Source organism: Rhincodon typus, chromosome 30 (assembly GCF_021869965.1).
Source record: "Rhincodon typus isolate 14 chromosome 30, sRhiTyp1.1, whole genome shotgun sequence".
Taxonomy (NCBI): Eukaryota; Metazoa; Chordata; class Chondrichthyes; order Orectolobiformes; family Rhincodontidae; genus Rhincodon; species Rhincodon typus.
In genome coordinates this window covers 4,781,414-4,802,366 of record NC_063361.1, presented here as the reverse complement: position 1 = coordinate 4,802,366, position 20,953 = coordinate 4,781,414, and the positions used below count along the sequence as shown (strand labels likewise).

General features: G+C 39.7%; 1 protein-coding gene across 7 annotated transcripts in view; it reads left to right on the top strand.

Moving 5' to 3' along the window:
• The window catches only part of tanc2a (tetratricopeptide repeat, ankyrin repeat and coiled-coil containing 2a), a 754,278-nt gene that overhangs the window by 543,422 nt on the left and 189,903 nt on the right, over window positions 1-20,953 (top strand). For all 7 annotated transcript variants that reach the window (XM_048614640.1, XM_048614638.1, XM_048614637.1 and 4 more), the window contains one exon: window positions 15,438-15,563. In XM_048614640.1, coding sequence (XP_048470597.1) covers window positions 15,438-15,563 — 126 coding nt within the window. The remainder of the gene's footprint in view (window positions 1-15,437; window positions 15,564-20,953) is intronic.

Sequence of the window (20,953 nt, the reverse complement as noted above, 5' to 3'; positions counted from 1 at the left end):
GTCACATCAGAAGATCAATTACGAAATCTTCCTTAGGTTTTGATTTATTGATGGTCAGGTTGACTTTAATACAGTAGAATTAGACATATTCTGGAGACTGAGTAATACTATCTGCTTACTATTCAAGTTGTTGTTGAAAGGAATATTCTACACTAGTGGTCATGGGGCTAGAAAATTCTGCACGTTAAAAGGCCCTTTGATCCATCTTGTCCATGCTGGTTAAAAACAATCAGCTAACTACTTGAATCCAATTTTTCAGCATTGACCCATAGCCATGGATGCTTTGGCATCCCAGATGCACATCTAAATACTTCTTAAATGTTATGATGGTTTCTGCCTCTATCACCATTATGGGTAGTGAGTTCCAGATTTCCCCCATCCTCATTGTGAAAAAAAATTTACCTCCCAAATCCTCTAAATCTTCTGCTTGCGTAAAATCTACGCCCTTGGTTATTTATCTCTCCATCAAGGGGAAAAGTTTATTCCTTTCTCCCTATCCTCATAATTTTATGCATCTTAATCATGGCCTTTGTCAGATCATAGGAGGTTACCTGATGAGTTGGATGGTCTTGGGTTTGGAAGGTACTGTCTAAGGAGCTTTGGTGAATTTCTGCAGTGAACCTTGTAGATAGTACATACTGCTGTTACTGAGCATTGGTAGTGGAGAAAGTGTGGGTATGTTGTCAGTTGAGTGGGCTGCTTTGTCCTGGATGGTGTCAAGCCTTTTGAGTGTTGTTGGAGCTACACCCATCCAGGTAAGTGAAGGTGGGAATTTGTCTCCACAAGGACTGTGCGGTTGTCTCTCTTACTGATACTGTCATATGGACAGATGCCACTGCAGCTGGCAGATTAGTAAGGATGAGGTCAAGTATGTTTTTTCCCTCTTGTTAGTTCCTTCACCACCTGCCATGCATCCAGTCTAGAACTATGTCCTTTAGGACCTGACCAGCTCAATTAGTAGTGCTGCTGTCAAACCACTCTTGCCAGCGGTATTGTTAATGGTAGCCTTTCAAGAGAGAAGGGAAGATATGAGAAGTATTCAACATCTACTGGATATATAGCAAAATAATAGCCACCTCAAAATGAAATAGGGAATTCAGAAAACATTTTTTATCAAAGAAGTGGTAATAACATGGAACTTGCAACCACCGGAAGTGGTTCAGTCAAGTAGTACTGATACATTTGAGAAGCTGTAGGTAAGCATGTGATAGAGAGGGGAATAGAGAGTTTTGGTGATCATTATGTGAGGAAGCTCAAGTTTCACAGAAATGTCAGAGGAGTCAAATCATCTGTTCCTTTGATGTATATTCAATGTAATGTAATGTGTAATTATTTAACTTGCTCACCTCAAACAGACCACCTCTGGGATGCACCAAAAGAAAATTACCAAAAACTCAACAATATCCTACCATATAAATTTACATAAAGATTACAACACAGAAACAGGACAGTCACTCCATTTAAAACATATTCCCTCTCATTTTTGCAGCCATGCTGAATGGCCTCAATCTGCTACATGGCCACCTCCTGGGCTGTAAATATTATATGATTTTGTAATGAGTAATTCCAGTCTCATGATCCTACTCCAAGCCCATATCTTTTATTCTCTTTTCCTTGTAGTCACCTCCCAGTCCTGCCTTCCACCTGATCGTGATTTTTCCTTTTATGGTTCCGGTCTCTCGGTACCCAACTCTGGACCCCCCTTACTAGCCTCTCTCGCTTTACTGTATTTGCTTATGAATTACTAAATCTCTAATATTGGACAGTAATCATGAATGGTTTTTGATTTTAAATGCTTTTCTGTCTCCACATTCTGCCTGACTTGAGAGTTTCCAGAATTTTCTGATTTTATGACAGATGCTGGTAATCTGAAATATTTTCATTTTGTTTTGGTATCCAATCTGGTCTCTATCAGTCGCTGATACTTCATTTCATTTCACAGTGATGCAGCAGTCTGTATCGATAACGTGTTTGTCCTGAATATATCTCGCTCCTTTTGTTCTAGTCCACCCACCCACAATCGTTGTAAACAATGATTGTTTGCATCCCAACTTTGGATAATTTCAACCACACTAATATCCTAAATAGCTACTTTTACAGCTGGATAGCCAAAATAATGCTAGGTCTACCTCAGTATTTAAGTTGTACTTGTATTCATACCACCATTTGTATTATATAATAGCCAAGGAAGTTAAAGATAAACATAGAGGGTGTCGTGGACATGTTGGTCCTCTTTTTATGCTTTTAAAAATGTTATGATTCTCTCTAAATGTGAACAAGTGAGAAACTGCAGACCAAAAGTTGGTTGAGAATGCCTTTTCAACAACTTCTTACATACCCACCATCCCACCTACCTCATAAAGGGAAATAGTTTTAACCTAACTCATCCAATGGTAAACAGTAGAAAGAAGAATTGGATATGGAATGAAATGGGTGGCAAATTCAATCATGCCAGTTTTACTGCTAGGTGGGTTAGGTTAAAATTACCCACTGTAGTTCCAGTTTGTTGTCATGAAAAATATGAAATGACAAATCACAGCTTAATTCTGTGCTGTATTGTAATTGAGATGCAGTTCCATGCATGTTTACTGAACATGTAGGATTAGTTATGGTGGGGCAGATTGCCTGATATTACAAGGTGAAGCCAGTCATGACATTGTGAACCTGAGACTGAGCAAACATAGCCAGGTCTGTTTTCAGTTCTGGAATGCTTTTTGAACAGCTTGATATAATGGTTTACAGATGGTTGACTAAACAATTTCCTCTGGGATAAGAAAAACCTTCCTTTTCATTTTTCCCCCCTCTGTTCAGCATCAATATGGAACAAATTAGTGTAAACTTTATTCCACATTTCTATTCTTCACTGTTTCCAGTGGTGATGTATAATGCACTGAAGATAACATAATTAGAATTTAGTTCATTCTATATGCAAATTGCCAACCTACATTCTCAAAGATACAAAACATTTTTGGGTTTATTGGTTTCTGAAAATACGGTTATGAAAACAATAAAAGCAAAAAAAAACTAGCACAGCGATCAATCAGTTCAGACAAAAGGTTTTGCCTAAAATATTAACTTTATTTTACTTCTTCAAATACTGACTGCTCTGATTTATATTCCAACAATGTTTTGTTTGTTTCAGCTAACTAACTTTTTTTTCATTGTCTTTAAATTTAACAAGCATTGATTTAAAATTACCAATTCCAAAGCTAAGAAATAGACTGAGATTGTCCAGGTAATTGTGTCAGATGCTATCTGGATTGAAAGAATGCATCACTAATCTTCAATTTGTTGCAGTATATGTTGTGCAATGAATACCATTTGTTCAAAAATTCTACGGACAAATAATTTGCAAGGTAGATTGGAAATGTATCTTCTGTGTTTCATCAACTTCAATCAATTTTTTTTTAATTCATTCATGGGCTGTCGATGTCGTTGGCTGGCCAGCATTTATTGGCTTGCCCTTGAGAAGGTGGTAGTGTGCTTCCCACTGAAACACTGCAGTCCGATTGGTGTAGGTAAATGCACAATGCCATGAAGGAAGAAGTTCAGAATTGGGAATTCAGATTTAACATGGCAGTACTAAAGGATTGCCAATATATTTCTAAGTCAGGATGGTGAGTGGCTTGGAGGGAAACTTGCAAGTGATGATGTTACCACATATCTGCTGCTCTTATCTTTCCAGATGGAAGTGGTTGAGAGTTGGGGAATCTGTTGTTGGAGGAGCCATGGTGAATTTCTGCACTGTGTTTTGTAAATGACACACTGTTGCTATTGAGTGTCAGTAGTGGAAAAGAGAATGGATAATTGTGGACATGGTGCCAATCAAATAGTCTGCTTTGTTGTGAATGGTATTAAAATGTCATGTGTTGTTGGGCAAGCACTAATCCAGGGACGTGAGGAGTATTCCATCATACTCCAGACATGTGCCTTGAGATAATGGACAGACTTTGGGGAGTCAGGAGGTGAGTTACTCACTGCAGGATTCCTAGCCTTTGACCTGCTGTTGTGTTTACAGTATTTATTTGGGTAGCTCATAGTAAGTCTTCTCTATGCTAAGTGTGATTCCAACCACTGGAGATCTTTCCTTCAGATTCCCACTCTGATGACTCCAGTTTACCAAGTCTCATGAGGCCAAAATTGGTCAAATGTGGCCTTGATGTCAAGGACTTTAAGCCTTTCCACACCTTTAGAATTCAGCTCTTGTGGGCATGTTTGAATGAAGGCTGTAAAGAGGTTAGTGTCTGACCGACCCTGGCAGAAGCTGCACAATGTCAATGAGCAGGTTATTGCTCAGTAAGTGCTGCTTGATAGATTTTTGGTGATTCCTTCCATCCCTATTGAAGATCGTGGGTAGATTGATGTGGCAGTAATTTGGCTAGGTTGGAATTGTCCTGCTTTTTATGTACAGTATATTCTGGGGCAATTTTCCAATTGTTGGGTGGATTCCTGTATTGTAGCAGTGATGGAACAGCTTGGATGGATGTACAGCATTTTCTAGAACATATACCTTCAGTACTATTGCTGGAGTCCAAAGCTTTTTAAGTATCCAAAGCCTCCACCTGTTTTATGATGTGACATAGAGTAATGAGGCCAAGAGGTTACAGATTATGTTGGAATACAATTCTGCTGCTACTGACAGCCCACCGTGCCTAATCTTCAGTTGCTATATCTGTTCTACGTTTGTTCCACTTAGCACAGTGTTAGTACACACAACACGATGCAGGGTATTCCCGATGTGAAGATGGAACTTTGTCTACAAACGATCTGTGAGGTGGTCACTCTTACAGATACAGTCAGAACAGATGCATCTTTGGCAGGCAGATTGGTGAGGATCAGGTCAAGTATGTTTTTCCTTCTCATTGGTTCCCTCATCACCTGTTATAGATTCAGGTTAGCAGCTGTCTCCTTTAGGACTTGACCACTCTGGTAAGTGAAAGAGCTGCTGAGCCACTCTTAATGATGCACATTGAAATCCCCCACACATTATGCCCTTGTCATCCTCAGCGCTACCTCCAAGTATCACTGAACATAGAGGAGAAAACTGAAAGAAAAATAACACTTGCGGGTTGATAACGAATTGTATTTGATCTTATAATTCATAAGGTTTCTGGTGATCAGCATCTTGCAGGATAAGACTTGATACAACTGGTTAAGTCGGATAGCATGGAGAAATCCTGTGTTCGTTGCTTTGTTGGTAGTAGAAGTCAGAAGGTTGAGGATTAAAGGACTTGAACAAAATAATCCAGATTTACCACATCAGAAATACTGAGTTTCAGGTGAGATGTTAAACCACAGTCCTTTCTGATCTCTCAGGTAGCACTAAAAATCTGAAGGCTTTATTTTGAAGAAGGACAGAAGAGTTAAATCTTGTGTCCTGTGCAATAAATGACATTATTAAAACAGACTTCCTGGTCATGATCATATCGCTGCTAGCAGGCACTTGGTGTGTGCAAATTTATTATCGCAATTTTGTATGTAAAACAATGACAATATTTCAACAAGTACTCAAGTCCCGTTCAATGTAGTCTAGAAGAGCACTATATAAATGCAAGTTTTTATTTTCTTAAATAAAACTTATTACTTTTTATTTTGTAACAAAAGGAGCATATTAACAATGACCATGTTATTGTATTCCCTTGAACACCAACCAGAAATGCGCATGAAGCTTACTGTTACAAGGATGTTGAGGTTGATTGGCTTGCTGAGCTGGTTTGTTGTTCCGCAGACGTTTCGTTACCGTGCTTGGTAACATCCTCAGTGCAGCCTCTGAACTTCAATAGTAACCATCCCAGCACACACAAATGAAGCTGCATGCGAACACTATTTAAAAGGGCAACAACACACTGCAGCAACATGGAACTACGCCAAGAGGAGGAGGAATACCTCTTCTAAGTATTCAAGGATAATGGATATCCAAACAACTGGGTCAGGAGATGCCGACAGGAACAGCATCAGAAAGATTCTACATGCCCCGACACACTCATCACACTACCCTACATCAGGAACATGTCAGAACTCCCCACAAGACTTCTACGACCGCTGGGCATCAGAGTGGCACACAAGCCCACATCAACCCTACCACAAGTGCTCACCCGAACTAAAGACCCACTCCCCGCCATGGATAGGACCAATGTCATCTACAAGATCCCCTGCAGAGACTGCGAGAAACACTACATCGGACAAACAGGAAGGAAACTAACAACAAGAGTACATGAACACCAACTGGCTACAAAAAGACACGACCAATACTCACTCATCTCAATCCACATGGACATGGAGAACCACAACTTCAGCTGGGACAACACCAAGATCTGGGACAGGTTAGGCAGAGACAAGCACGAGAATTCCTGGAAGCATGGCGCTCCATGAAGCATGCTATTAATAAACACATTGAACTCGACCCCATTATACGTTCCACTACGGAGGAAACCCGGAAGTGAGGCAATCCATCGCAATGGACCCCAGAGTTTAAAAACCAGGCGGGAAAACACACCGACGCTTCATTAGAGGCTGCACTGAGGATGTTACCAAGTAACGAAACGTCTGCGGAACAACAAACCAGCTCGGTGAGCCAACCAACCTCAAAACCCACAACCCGAGCTACAGATCTACTCCAAAACCTTGTTACAAGGATGTGCCATTGTTGAGCCAATTTTTGATAAACTGCTAAGAGAAAAAAAAAATGTATTGAGTGAAAGGCTACTGTCTATAAAAGTATAGGAAGAACAATGAATTTTGTGCTTTTACTCCAGACTTGATTGATATTGAAGACTTACCATGTGGGAATTGACCAGATTTGCGCTCTGGTGCATTAAACATTAATGTGTGATTATACTGTAACTAAGCCTGACTTAAATTCTTCAACATATTTATTGCATTAAATGCAACATTGTTGCAATTATCTGGTCTCCATTAATTAAATTATGATTTTCACAACTTCCAATACCTTAACTGCTGAAAGACCAAAACCAGCATATTACTAACATTCCACAAAGTCACCTTCAATTGTACAGTACCAACTATGTGGCAGAAAGCAGTTTTTTCTAAAAACCATTCCGTTCAATTCCTTAAGCATATGTTCCTGGGATTCTGTGGCAGCTTTAAATAACTTAGTTTGGCAAACCCAACTAACTTCTGTCATAAAAACAGAAAATGCTGCAAATGCACAACAGATCAGGCAGCATCAGTGTAAGCAAAAGGGAATTTACATCTCATGTTGATGACGTTTCTTCACAATATTTTTGTGGTTCTTTCCAGTGTATGGAGCTATTATAATGTTGGTATAATAATTTTGAAATTACATTAAAAGAGCTAACTAGTGCCAAACTAGTGGCTTTTCTGTAGCTGCCTGTAGTCCTATATTATGCCTAGCTATTTATACCAACAGCTAGCTACATCACCTGATCTTTCATAGAACAGTACAGGCCCTTCGGCCAACGATGTTGTGCCAACCTATTATCAGACTAAGATCAATCTACCCTGCATACCTTACATTTTACTATCTTCCGTGTGCCTATCCAAGAGTCGCTTAAAAGTCTCTAAATTATCTGACTTCACTATCACTGCCGGCAGCACATTCCACGCACCCACCACTGTCTGTGTAAATAACCTACCTCTGACATCTCCCCTATACCTTTCTCCAATCACCTTTAAAATTATGCCCCCTCGTAATAATCATTTCTGCCCTGGGTAAAAGTCTCTGACTATCCACTCTATCTATGCCTCTCATCATCATGTACACCTTTATCAAGCCACCTCTCATCCTCCTTTGCTCCAATGAAAAAAGCCCTAGCTCCCTCAACCTTTCCTCAGAAGACCTGCCCTCCAGTCCAGGCAGCATCCTGGTAAATCTCCTCTGCACCCTTTCTAAAGTTTCCACATTTTTGCTATAATGAGGTAACCAGAACTGAACACACTATTCCAAGTGTGGTCTAACCAGAGTTTTACAGAGGTACAGCATAACCTCACGGCTCTTACACTCAATTCCCCTGCCAATGAAAGCCAATACACTGTACGCCTTCTTTACAACCCTATCAACTTGTGTAGCAACTTTGAGGGATCTATGGACGTGGACCCCAAGATCCCTCTGTTCTTTCACACTGCTGAGAATCTTGCCATTAACCCTGTATTCTGCATTTAAATTCCAAAATTAATCACTTCACACTTTTCCAGGTTGAATTCCATCTGCCACCTCTTTGCCCAGCTCTGCATCCTGTCAATGTCCCGTTGCCACCTACAACAGCCCTCCACGCTGTCCACAACTCCTCCAACCTTCGTGTCATCGGCAAACTTATTAACCCACCCTTCCACTTCCTCATCCAAGTCATTTATAAAGATCACAAAGAGCAGAGGTTCCAGAACAGATCCCTGCGGAACACCACTGGTCACCGAGCTCCAGGCTGAATACTTTCCATCTACTACCACCCTCTGTCATCTGTTGGACAATCGGTCTTGTATCCAGACAGCCAACTTTCCCTGAATCCCATGCCTCCTTACTTTCTGAATGAGCCTACCACGTGGAACCTTATCAAATGCTTTGCTAAAATCCATATACACCACATCCACTGCTCTACCTTCATCGATGTGTTTTGTCACATCCTCAAAGAATTCAATAAGGCTTGTGAGGCATGACCTATCCCTCTCAAAGCCATGCTGACTATTTCTAATCAAACTATGCTTTTCCAAATAATCATAAATTCTAGCTCTCAGAATCCTGTCCAGCACAGAAGTAAGACTGACTGGTCTGTAATTTCCAGGATTATCCCCATTCCCTTTCTTGAACAAGGGAGTGGCATTTGCCACCCTCCAATCTTCTGGTACTACTCCAGTGGACAATAAGGATGCAAAAATCATTGCCAAAGGCTCAGCAATCTCTTCCCTTGCTTCCCGTAATAACCTTGGGTATATCCCGTCTGTCCCAGGGGACTTACCTATCCTCATTTTTTCAAAATTTCTAGCACATCTTCCTTCCTAACATTAACCTGTTCGAGCATATCTGCCTGTTTCATGCTGTCCTCACAAATGTCAAGGTCCCTTTCACAGGTGAATACTGAAGCAAAGTATTCATTAAGGACCTCCCCTACCTCCTCTGACTCCGCACACGTTTCCTCCACTATACCTGATTGGCCCTACCCTCACTCTGGCCATCCTGTTGTTCCTCACAAAAGCAGAGAAAGCCTTGGGGTTTTCCTTGATCCTACCGGCCAATGTTTTCTCATACCCCCTTCTAGCGCTCCTAAGTCCATTCTTCAGTTCCTTCCTGGCTACCTTGTGGACCTCTACAGCCCCGTCCGATCCTTGCTTCCTCAACCTTAAGTAAGCTTTCTTCTTCCTCTTGACTAGGTGTTCCACATGTCTTGTCATCTAAGGTTCCTTCACCTTACCATCCTTTCCTTGCCTCAGTGGGACAAACCCATCCAGTACCTGTAGCAACTGCTCCCTAAACAACCTCCACATTTCTGTCATGCATTTCCCTGAGAACATCTGATCCCAATTTGTGCTCCGTAGTTCTTGCCTAATAGCATTGTAATTACCCTTCCCCCAATTAAATACTTTCATCTTGCTCAATTAGAGTGGCAGACAACTGGTTATCTGATGCTTATAGTATCAATATGTCGATTTGACATTGATTTTTCATTCCTTATTGATTTTCAGTACATTGATCAACATTCATTTCACATATTGCACACTTTGCTGTTCATGAACTTAATAAGCGGTATAGTTTAAAGAACTGTAAATATTAGTGATGAAAAGGTTGCTGATGATGTTGCATTCTGGTAATAGTAAACCTGGCGTTAGTTCCAAACCAATTATAGTGGACAAGTTTAGGGAAGGGAAATGTACAATGCACGTAATATATTGTGTGCTATTTTCCAAAGCCGCAGAACTGCAAATCGTTAGGAACCAGTCTGCACAATTGGTTCATGAATCACTGAAAGTGGATTTTTTGCTTTGTGCAGGAAGGTTGTGCAGTTGAGTCAGATCCATGGTTGCCTATGTGTTTATTGTTGTTAACCACATGAATGGCACATTTGGGGGGAAGCTGGCCTACCTCATTGCTTTGGATCTTTTGTCTCTGTTTTAGAAGCTACTAGACTCTCTAACTGTCATCCATCACCACTTCACCCCCACCCCTTATGACTGAATCAATCCTGATGTCCCCTCATGGCAATTTATGTATACCCCCATGCCATTTCCTTAGCCACTCACCTAGTATCCATGATGAGCAGATGTCAAAAGTCATGTGGCAATGAAAATGAAGCCTTCTAACAACTTGATAGTGCTCTCATTCAGACACACTTAACCCCCAAAAACCACCTCCTTATTTTGTTTTGTATCCTTTTCAAAGATGTTCAGTTTTTTGGAGTGTTCAACCAGTTATACCAACAAAGATCTGCAGTAACCAAATCAAAGACAGTCAATCCATTAAAAGCCTCTTAAGATTGTGAAATAAAATTTGAATTCGCACACTAGCTAAGTACTTTTGGAGCTTTTGATACTCAAAAAAGCATTCCTAATAACTGCAGCTGTAATAACAGGAAGTGTCAAAAAAGACCTCAGTTAAAACATTTAATAATAGATGGTAAGGTTTTTTTTTCCCTTAACCTATACCAGATGGCCTGTCATTTGAAGACATCCAGAGGAATGTACCTTTTAACTCTCGCTGACACCTGCATCCTGTTTTGCTTATATTTAAGCAGCTGGAGTTTTAAAAAACTTCAGATTATGACTTATTACTTAATCACAGGTTATTGCCTTTCATAAATTGATAGCTGCCATGCTGTGGGTTAAAGATAATGAAACAATGGATCTGTTTGAACTCTCTACTAATTTCCAATGGCACTATTGAGTTCAAGTTTACAATCAGTGTGATTTCTGCCTGCCACTGCAGTCCACTAGCAAACGTGGTATCTGTTGGAAATGGACCAGAATTTCTACATATAGGTCCCACCTGCATTTTTAAAGGATTCTGCATCTGAATGCTAACAACTTTATTCTGAACCTTGTGCATTGTTATTTTCTTCCCCACTTTGAAGCATTCACTGGGCTTGTTAATGAGCACAATATTAGGTTTATCTGAATCTTGTAACCAAATCCGTGTAAATCCCACGAGTGCTATTTAGACTATGTGATATAAATTTCAAACGGTTTTGTGGTTCAACGAAGCTCCATATTCGAGACGTGTTGACTGTGTAAGACACATTCATAATGTGATCAAACTGGCTAATTATCAATCTGTAAATCCTTCCAATACAACAGGTGGCAGACAGTGTGAGAGTGTTTTCTGGTCGAGCATATACTGCGGAAAGCAACAACAAACCACCACAGAACTTTGGCAATCAATCATCATTGACAAACGTAATCAAAATAGAAGTTCATGGGTGCCCAATACCCTTTTAAGGGATGGTACCTGAGAGAGTGTGATAGAGAAATATGAATTGCATTGACCTTCTTTTAACTAAGTGGAGTGGATAGTGCCCTTCGGAGTATACAAATAGACGTGTAAAACTAGAACTGCAGAAAATACATGCTAGAACATTCCAATTATATCAGAATGTATCAGTGAGAGTCCCCAACAGGGTTGCATTGTATTTTGAAGTGAGGTTTTGTTATGAAGTTGGGTAGAGTATTCATGAATTGGAAGGCAGAAAAAGTTAGAAATTGTTAGTAAAAGTGATAGCGGGGGGAAAAGCAGTGTGTTCTCCCTCTAAAAGATGGTGATTTTTTTGGAGTTAAAAAGGATGTCTGACTAGCAGTTTGAAGTGCAAGAGCATCCAAATGGAAACATTTTGTATTGAATAGCCAAGCAGCATTTTTACCAAGGCAACAAGATTGAATTTGGCCAATAAATTTAAACCAAGCACTTAGTGATTCAAAGCCAACTGAATTTAAAAACTGATGGTGTTGACAACATCGAACCAATCCTACATAAAGTAGTATTTCTTATCATTACGGGTATAAAGATGAGGGCATTTGGCAAAACCAAGGAGAGCCAACTGCTATCTGCAGCGAGAGCAAGTCTGTCATCTGAGATACAAACCTGGCTTTCACATAAAATTGAGCTCTCTGAAAAGACGCATCAAAGGTACCACGGCATTTTAGCCCAAAGTTCCTACCAAAAAACTTTAAGATAAAAGCATCCAAGAGAGCAGAATCGGCAGAAGAAAGGCATTTGTGACGTGAAATCAACAAAAGGAAATTGGAGATAAAGCGGAGAAGACAATAGACTGTGCCAACTTAGAGAGATTAAGATAGAATTTATTGTTTTTTATTGACTGGATTCGTACAAGGAGTCTTGTTTATTTGAACAGCATTCCAGTAGAATTTAGACCAATTAGGAAGTAGTTAGTAGTCTAGCGGGGGCATTGTTCAGTTTGTTAGTAATTCTGTTAATTTGTTCATTGTTAGGGTTAAGCAAATAAATAGTTTCTCATTTGTAAAGTGGAGATCCGGGATCTTCTTTCGTTTAACAGGTTACGATGGGAAAGGTGAGCTTCTCTGGATGTTTTGGGGTAATTAGTAGAAGGGAACCTCTACTCCCATCATAACAAGTTGGGGCTTGTGTTTTGGGTTATCTATCAGAGCGGTTCATCCATTCACCCTCTTAACAGTTTTATGAGGTCTTCTCTGTCAAAATTCACTGACGGTGCATAAGCAGCATGAAAAACTTCTTTTCTGTGCATGGAGTATTGGTGGAAAAGAAAGAATGAACAATTGGTATGCAGTGTTTTTGCAGGTGTGAGAAAACACTAAACTGCAAGGTCTTAATATGAATAAACAGCATGTTAACATGTATATTGGCATTGCACATTTTTACACTTAGATCTGAAATAAGTAGATGCTTTGATAACAGCAGTAAGACCAGTGACCATGTTAGTGACAAAGAAATCTGCATGTTTACAAATTCATTCTGAGATGTGGGTGCCATTTTCAAAGCTGGTATTTCCTGCCAATTCCTAATTTCCCTTAACGTGATGATGAGCTGGCCTTTTGACCACGTGTAGTGAATATTGTGAAGGTATGATCAATGGGGCTTTCTTCTTCCCTGAAACTGCACAGCTGCTTTTCTGCCTATGTGAAATGCTGTTGCTCACGTGACTCCTTTTGAGAGTGTACTTTTCCAGATGAAGCATTGCAAATCGTTTACCTGTTTTAGCTGCTACTCACATTGATGTAAACTTCCCTGCTGCCAGCCTTCACTGGCACCTCTAGCAAAGCTGTTATAGTATAGCCATAAGACTAGCATCCATATGACCATGTGGAAAATGACCCAGGTATATCCTGTACACAAAATGTGGGACAAATCCAGTCAATTACCATCCCAACAATGTACTCTAGATCATCAAGCTGATGCAAAGAGTCACCAACAGTGCTTTCAAGCAGTATTTGTTTAGCAATAGCTTGGTCTCTGATGTTCAGCTTGGTTTCTGCCTGGTCTGTTCAACCACTGACCTCATTACAGCCCTGGTCCAAATATGGACAAAAGAGCTGAATTCCAGAGGGAGGTGAGAGTGACTGCCCTTTGATGTCAAGGCTTCATTTGATTGTGTGGCATCAATGAGCTGTAGCAAATCTAGAGTCAATGGGAATTGGGAGGAAAACTATCCAATTGTTAATTATTCTTGGCACAAAATAAAATGGTTGTGGTGGTTGTCAGTTATCTCAGCTCCAGGGTATAGTGTCCTTGGTCCAACCATCTTCGTCGATGACCTCCCCTCCGTCATAAGGTAGGATGGGGCATATTTGCTAATGATTACAGTGTTCAACATCGTGCACAACTCCTCAGATACTGAAGTAATCAATGCCCCAATGCACCAAGTCCTGGACAATGTCCAGGCTTTGGCTGTCAAATGACAGTTAACATCCATGTCACACAAATGCCAGGCAATGACCATTTCAACAAGCGAGAATCTAACCATTGCCCCTTGACATTCAGTGGCACCACAATTGCTGAATCCTCCACTCAACATCCTGGGCATTACCTTTGATCAGAAATCGAAGTGAACTACCCATATAAATCCTGTGGCTACGAGAGCAGCTCAGAAATGAGAACATTGCAGCCTGCTTGATTGGCACCACATCCACATTCACTCCCTCAATCACCAACACTCAGTCACAGCATCTATAAGGCGCACTATAGAAAATAATCAAAGCACCTTAAACAACACCTGCCAAACAGACAACCACTACCACCTAGAAGAACAAGGACACCGATGCATGACAACACCACCAAATACAGGTCCCCCTCCAAGCCAACATCCTGACATTGGAAGTGTATGAGGTTGTTGACTTGCTTGCCGAGCAAGTCAACAACCTCATCCACAACCCAAGCTTAAAGATCTTTTCCAAAACTGTAAATTGGAAGTGTATCACCATTCATTCAATATCACTGGTTCGAAATCCTGGAAGTCCCTCCTTAATAGACTTGTGGGTTTAGCTACACCAAATGGATTGCAGCAGTTCAAGAATGCAGCCCACCACCAATACCTGAAGGAAACGAAGGATGGGCAATAAATGTTGGCCCCCAGCGAAGGCCATATCTCATGAATGAGTTTAAAAAATACTAGGAATCTCTCTGCTGATTATCACCTACTGCCCTCTGCTGTATGTCCGCATGTGTCTGAGAGGCCATTTCAAAGTGAATTTGTGTTGTAAATGTGAGGCCATTGATATTGCCATTGATAAGCCAAATATTTTTTCAAACTTCAGAAATGAAAGCAAATGTGTTTACTGTCTCCTTTCAAATGTCAGCACTGCTTTCATTTTCAAAACTATTTGTATATGTAATCAAAAGCCATAGTAAACAGTAAGTAAAAGGTTAAATTATATTTAAGGTTTTATAAGAAAGCTTAAAATAAAATCGGCTAAAGCTGTATTTGTGTGGTTTTTGTGATGCTATGTAAAGCGTTCAATTAGTTCACAGCCTGCATTCTTAAATGTGCTCCATGTCTCTTGAGTTTTGACAACTGGTAAAATACAAATATTAAAATGCCTCTGGAGAGAAAATTATTATCCAAAGAATGTTTATTTTTTCTTCCTGTAAAAGAGTATTTTTTATAAAAAAAGTTCAATCTCACCATTTGCTTCCAAAAAAATCTGAACAGAATAAATTGTGATCTTCTCCAGATAGGAGCCACCACCTGCAAAGCCGTTGGGTTTGCCCATAGTCACCTTCTCAGCTGCTGCTTTATTTTTGGGTGTGTGTGTGTGTGTGTGTGTGTGTGTGTGTGTGTCTGTTATTGTTTGTGCTGGAGGCCCCTGTATTCTTTTCCATCAAACATTTCTAATGCAATTCCAAGTACCTATGAGCCTAGCATGGTTCGAATATATTTTGCATTTTCTTCAAGGGAGGGAAAAACCTGTGTTTCAAATTACTTTTTGATTCATTCAGTATTTAACTGTAGTCTACACTGAAGACATTTTCTGTTTTCTAGCTACAAGTTCTGCTCATCTAGAAGATCTAGCTTATCTTGATGAACAGCGACACACACCGTTGCGGACATCTCTGAGAATGCCACGGCAGCATGTGGTCGGAGGTCGCACCCCACAGGACCTTCGAGGTAAGCAGCAGGCCAGATTGTGCTATGCTGCGTAGCATTTTGTTATCCGGGTCTTTTCCTCTATTTAACAGCCTCTATACAGTGTAACATCCTCTATGGCCTACTGTGCACAAGTGGTTGGGAGATGCTATGTATAGCTTCAAGCTTTTTATTGATTTTTTTTATTTGAATGGAATAACTTGAAATGTTAAGTCTTCAAAGCAAGTGCCTTGGTGAACTGACCCATTTAGGATGCTGATATTTAAAAGTACCCACCTTAAACGCCTGCTTTTATTCTTAAAGAAGTATTGGTGAGGCCATAATGATGAATGATATCATGTTGATTTGGCTTGGGACTGGCTGGTCCAGTCGTTGACAAAAACCACACCCGTGAGATGGAACTCCTTACATTCAGAAGGAGGTACTTTCAGCTACTTGGCTGCCTTACTGTTTTTAAACATCATTTTCATTTTTTGGAACTCATTTGTTTCTCTTTCTTGGAGGAGTTGATTTTCACATGAATTGCACTTCTCCAGCTTTTAAAAAGACTGCTTTGTAGATGCTGAGGTAGTCACTCAACTTGTGCTCAGGGTCTGCATTTGTCACTGATAGTTTGCTCCTTGGTGAGCAAAAACATCCTGTGTTGACTTGCCGATCAACACTCTTTGATATTTTTTTCACCCTACTTCATAAAGAAACACGTCACCTCAGTGTATTGTTTTCTCAGTACAAGTTAAAATTAATTGTTGTCACATGTGGAATCGTGAAGAAGTATCCATTCTCCATCACTCATTGGAAAAGAGTGTTGTGCACAAATATGTTGTTTCACTGGATTGATAAGAGTAACTTTTTATAAAATATTTACAGAATATTTAGCAGCTCAACTCATAGGAACTGGAAGAGGCCATTCAACCCCTTGAGCCTCTTCCAGTATTCAGTGAGACCAGAGCTGCACTGTATCTAAGCCCTCTCCTACATCCCTTTAATAGCCTCGGTTAGCAAAAAGAAACTACCAATATCGTATTTAAATATATTAATTGAGATAGTATTTACTGCTATTTGTGCGAGAATGTTACACACTTCTAATACCCTTTGCGTGAAGAACCGTTTCCTGTTTTTCTTCCAAATGGACTGACTTAAATTTAAAGGTTATTTGCCGTTGGGCTCGAGACCACACACCACTAGATAAGGTGCTCAGTATACAACCTGTCAATCCATACAACATATGTAGAACTAAAAACTTAAATCAAGTTACCCTTTAGTCTTCTGTATTCCAGGAAATACAAACTTAGTTTCTGTTATTTATCCTAAGAATGGAGTCTTTAGATCCCCAGTGTTATTCCGCTAAATCTGTGCTGTACTCTTCGCAAAGACAATGTATTGTTTCTGTATTGCAGTGCTCTGGCCTGTTCGCAGTACTCCAAATATCATTTAAATAAAGCTTTGTATAACTGTAGCAAAACTTGTTTTTACGTTCTAACCATCTAGAACTAAGTACTGCCTATAAAGATTTGTTCAGATCCATAATTTAACAAACAGACCATCAAATCGTATGTGACCAAACTAAATTATGCACCTTTCCAAGTTGTATTTATTGTTTCAATTCTCAACTTAGGCTTGAGGCAGAAGGTGTTCAAGATATGCCAATCTCCTGAAAGGTTACACGTTGTGTTGCACCATGGTTGATGATGATGGTCTGGTAAAATCTAATTCTTCATACTTAACCCCCTCAAGAGAATGTAGCACAATTAAGACATTCTAAATTAAAGGACACTCTGAGAATTGATTGACAAAATTAATTGAAACCTTGCAAAATGATCTCAAATGTACCAAATGTGTTCTAATGTACCAGGATCTTTTCCAGGTCATGGTATACATACAGAAGCAAAATCATAATGGAGAACGAAAGGTACTGGCTAGTACACCTGCACATCTTGATGAGTCAAAGGCATCTTTTAAAAGCAGGACCTTTTAAAAGACCCACTAATAATGAATGGATCCTTATTCTGTCTATCCACAATGTAAACAAATGAGTAAATTCAAAATGTATATAATTTGCTACATCTAGGCTTTTAACACAATAATTTCATTTACTCAATATTTACAGGACACATAATTTCTGTGGCTGTTAATGTTAGTTTTATTTATTGCCGTATGAGAATTTGTTTTAAGCAGTTTAATAAAACTTGCACTGAAGCCACTACCAGATGGTGGTAGATTTGAGACCCAGGGCTGCAGTCTGTTGCTAGGTCCACCTACAGTGATTGAGATGCATATTCACAATTATTGGTCAAACATGAATTAGAACACATAATGGGTAGTGAAATTTAGTGCTGCTGCTGGAGAAAGACATCAGGTATGCTTTTCGTCATTCAATATGGATCAGCTTTGACATGAATTTTAGAGGAGATTTAAAACTTTCACTACCCTTATTAACTTGAGTTACACCCTAGTGATATGTCATTTGGAAGGAAAAACTGAGCGATCGCATTCTTTATTATTTTATTGTTTTACTGTCCCCCCACCTTTCTGCTCCTAACCCCCTTTCAAACCCAGGACTGTCTAATGTTCTATCAGAAAACTAATTTTTCCTTGCTACTCTGAATTACGTAGAATTAGTGAAATTGCTGAATCCCCATAGTGACCATGTTTAACTAACTAAGTGAAACCACTGCTACCTTTGCAAACTCATGAAATTGAGAATTCTCTCTCTTTTTCGGATGCTAGTTCACCAGAAGCCATTTTGTTTTTGCATGCCCTCTGGGTAGGGAGTACTAATTACTGCATTTTTAAAACTCAGAAGGTTGTAAATATTTATCATGGTGCTGTTTGTATAAATGCAGCTAGAGGTCAATGAAAATATGTTCCCAAACTTGAATCATACCTTTCTCATCATTCTGGTCAGTGACCTGTGGAATTAAAGTAGATATAATGTTAAGAGCTTACAGTGAAACAGATTGATAGTATTTTCAAGGTGGATTTGACTTTCGTACAACTATTTTTAAAGTAAGACTAATCTTGCAATGTTCTTTTCTCCTCCTTGTGCATTGGCTGAAATGGAAAGGATAAGAAGATTGAACATTGAATTGACTGACAGATCCTCTATCCAAATGTTTTAAACTTACTTCCAGGAACATTTCACCTAGTGTCCTCTAGTAAAACTAATCTCATCAAACTGTTAATAAAATATTGGTGAAATTATTAGTTAGTTTCAAAATTCAGTTTCCATTTTGATAATTGAAGTAAAATTAAATGAAAAAAGTTCTCCCTCTTTTCCCTATCTGTCTCCCCTGTCTGACCTCAGTCTGTTCCCTCGGATTAATACCCTTTTTGGAATTTATGTGGATTCTACTCAAACTAAAAGGCATAACAGATGTGAAATTAGAGCAGAGTACTTTTCATATAAAGACCCTATTTTTAGAATATGAAAAAATATAGAATAAAGGTTTTAAAATTGATCAACTAATTTTTAGCAGAATTCCAGAATCAAAAGAAAATGTTCAATCTGTGCAGCTGGCTGATATTGACATAGGGAAACGAGGTACACCGTACCTTCTCAGACTGCACAATACAAGCTCAGTTCATGGATTTATGTAACTGGCAAAATATGAGGTTTAACCCTCGACTTCTTAAGGGATTGAGTTCTTCAATAAAAACAATAACTTTAACTAAACAACACTAAAGTCAATTAAATAGATAAAATGCATGCTGCAGTTGTTGAATTGTTTGTTTAAGCCATATCTTTGCACTTTAATGGGCAGCAGTGTGTCTCAGTTAGCACTGCTGCCTCACAGTGTCAGGGATCCAGGTTCTATTCCACCGTAGGGTGCCTGTGTGGAGTTTGCACATTCTCCCTGTGTCTGGTGAGTTTCCTCCTGATGCTCCAGTTTCCTCCCACAGTCTAAAGCTTAAGTGGATTAGCCGTGTTAAATTGCTCCCTGTGTCCAGGGCTGTGTAGGTTAGGTGGATTACCCATGATAAACTCAGGGTTGCGGGAATCGGGTAGTGTACTGGGTTTGCACATGGGATGCACTTCAGAGGGTCGATGCAGACTCGATTTGCTGAATGGCTTCTCTCTGTGCTATAGGGATTCTGTTTTTTGGAATCTAAAAATCTTTACTGATGAAGAAAATAACATTAAATACAGGAACAAGATTTGGCATTTGACCTATAAAGCATGCTCTGCCATTCATTACAATCGTGGCTGATCATCTATTTCAATGCCATACCCGTGCTTTCTCCCCATATTCCAATTGATGCCTTTAGTGTCAAAAAATTTCTTTCTTAAATATATCCAGTGACTTGACCTCCACTACTGTATGTAGTAGAGAATTCCAAAAGTTCACCATGTTCTGAGTGAAGATATTTCTCCTCATCTCAGTCCTGAATGGTCCACCTTGTATCCTGAGGCTATGTTCCCTTGTTTTCGAGCCTCTTGTCAGGAGGTCATCATCTCTGCAAACAGTCTATATAGCCTAGTCAAAATTGTATATGTTTTGGTGAAGTCCCTCTCATTTTCCTAAACTCCAATGAATACAGGCCCAGTCAACCAATCTCTCCTCATACAAAGATCTTGTCATCCCAGGGCTAAGAATGGTGAACCTTTGCTGAACTCCCACTGACAATTGTGTCTTGGGTAAGGAGACTAAAACTGCACAGTCTTCCAGAGGTGAATGTTCAAGCTACTGCGTGACATCTTTGTACCTGCATTTAAACCCTCTTGCAATAATTGCTGGTATATAGAGTAATAGAGTTGTACAGCACAAAAACAGACCTTTAGCTTCAACTCATCCATGTCGACCAGATATCTTAAATTAATCTAGTCCCATTTGCCAGCATTTGGCCCATATCCCTCTTAACCCTTCCTATTCATATAACCATCCAGATGCCTTTTAAATGTTGTAATTGTACTAGCTTCCACCATTTCCTCTGGCAGCTCATTCCATACACGCACCACCCTCTGCGTGAAAAAGTTGTCTCTTAGGTCTCTTTCAAATGTTTCTCCTCTCACCTTAAACCAATGCTCTCTAGTTTTGGATGCCCCTATGCTGGGGAATAGACCTTGTCTCTTTACCCCATCCATGCCCCTCATGATTTTATAAATCTCTATAAGGTCACCCCGCAGCCTCTGACACTGCAGGGAAAATAGCCCCAGCTTATTCAGCATCTCCCTTTAGTCAAACCTTCCAACTCTGGCAACATCCTTGTAAATATTTTCTGACCCCTTTCAAGTTTCTCAACATGTTTCCTGTAGCAGGGAGAGAAGAATTGCATGCAGCATTCCAAAAGTGGCCTAACCAATGTCCTGTACAACCACAACATGACCTTCCAACTCCTATACTCAATGCAGTGACCAATAAAGGCAAACATACCAAATGCCGCCTTCACTATCCTAGCTACCTGTGATTCTG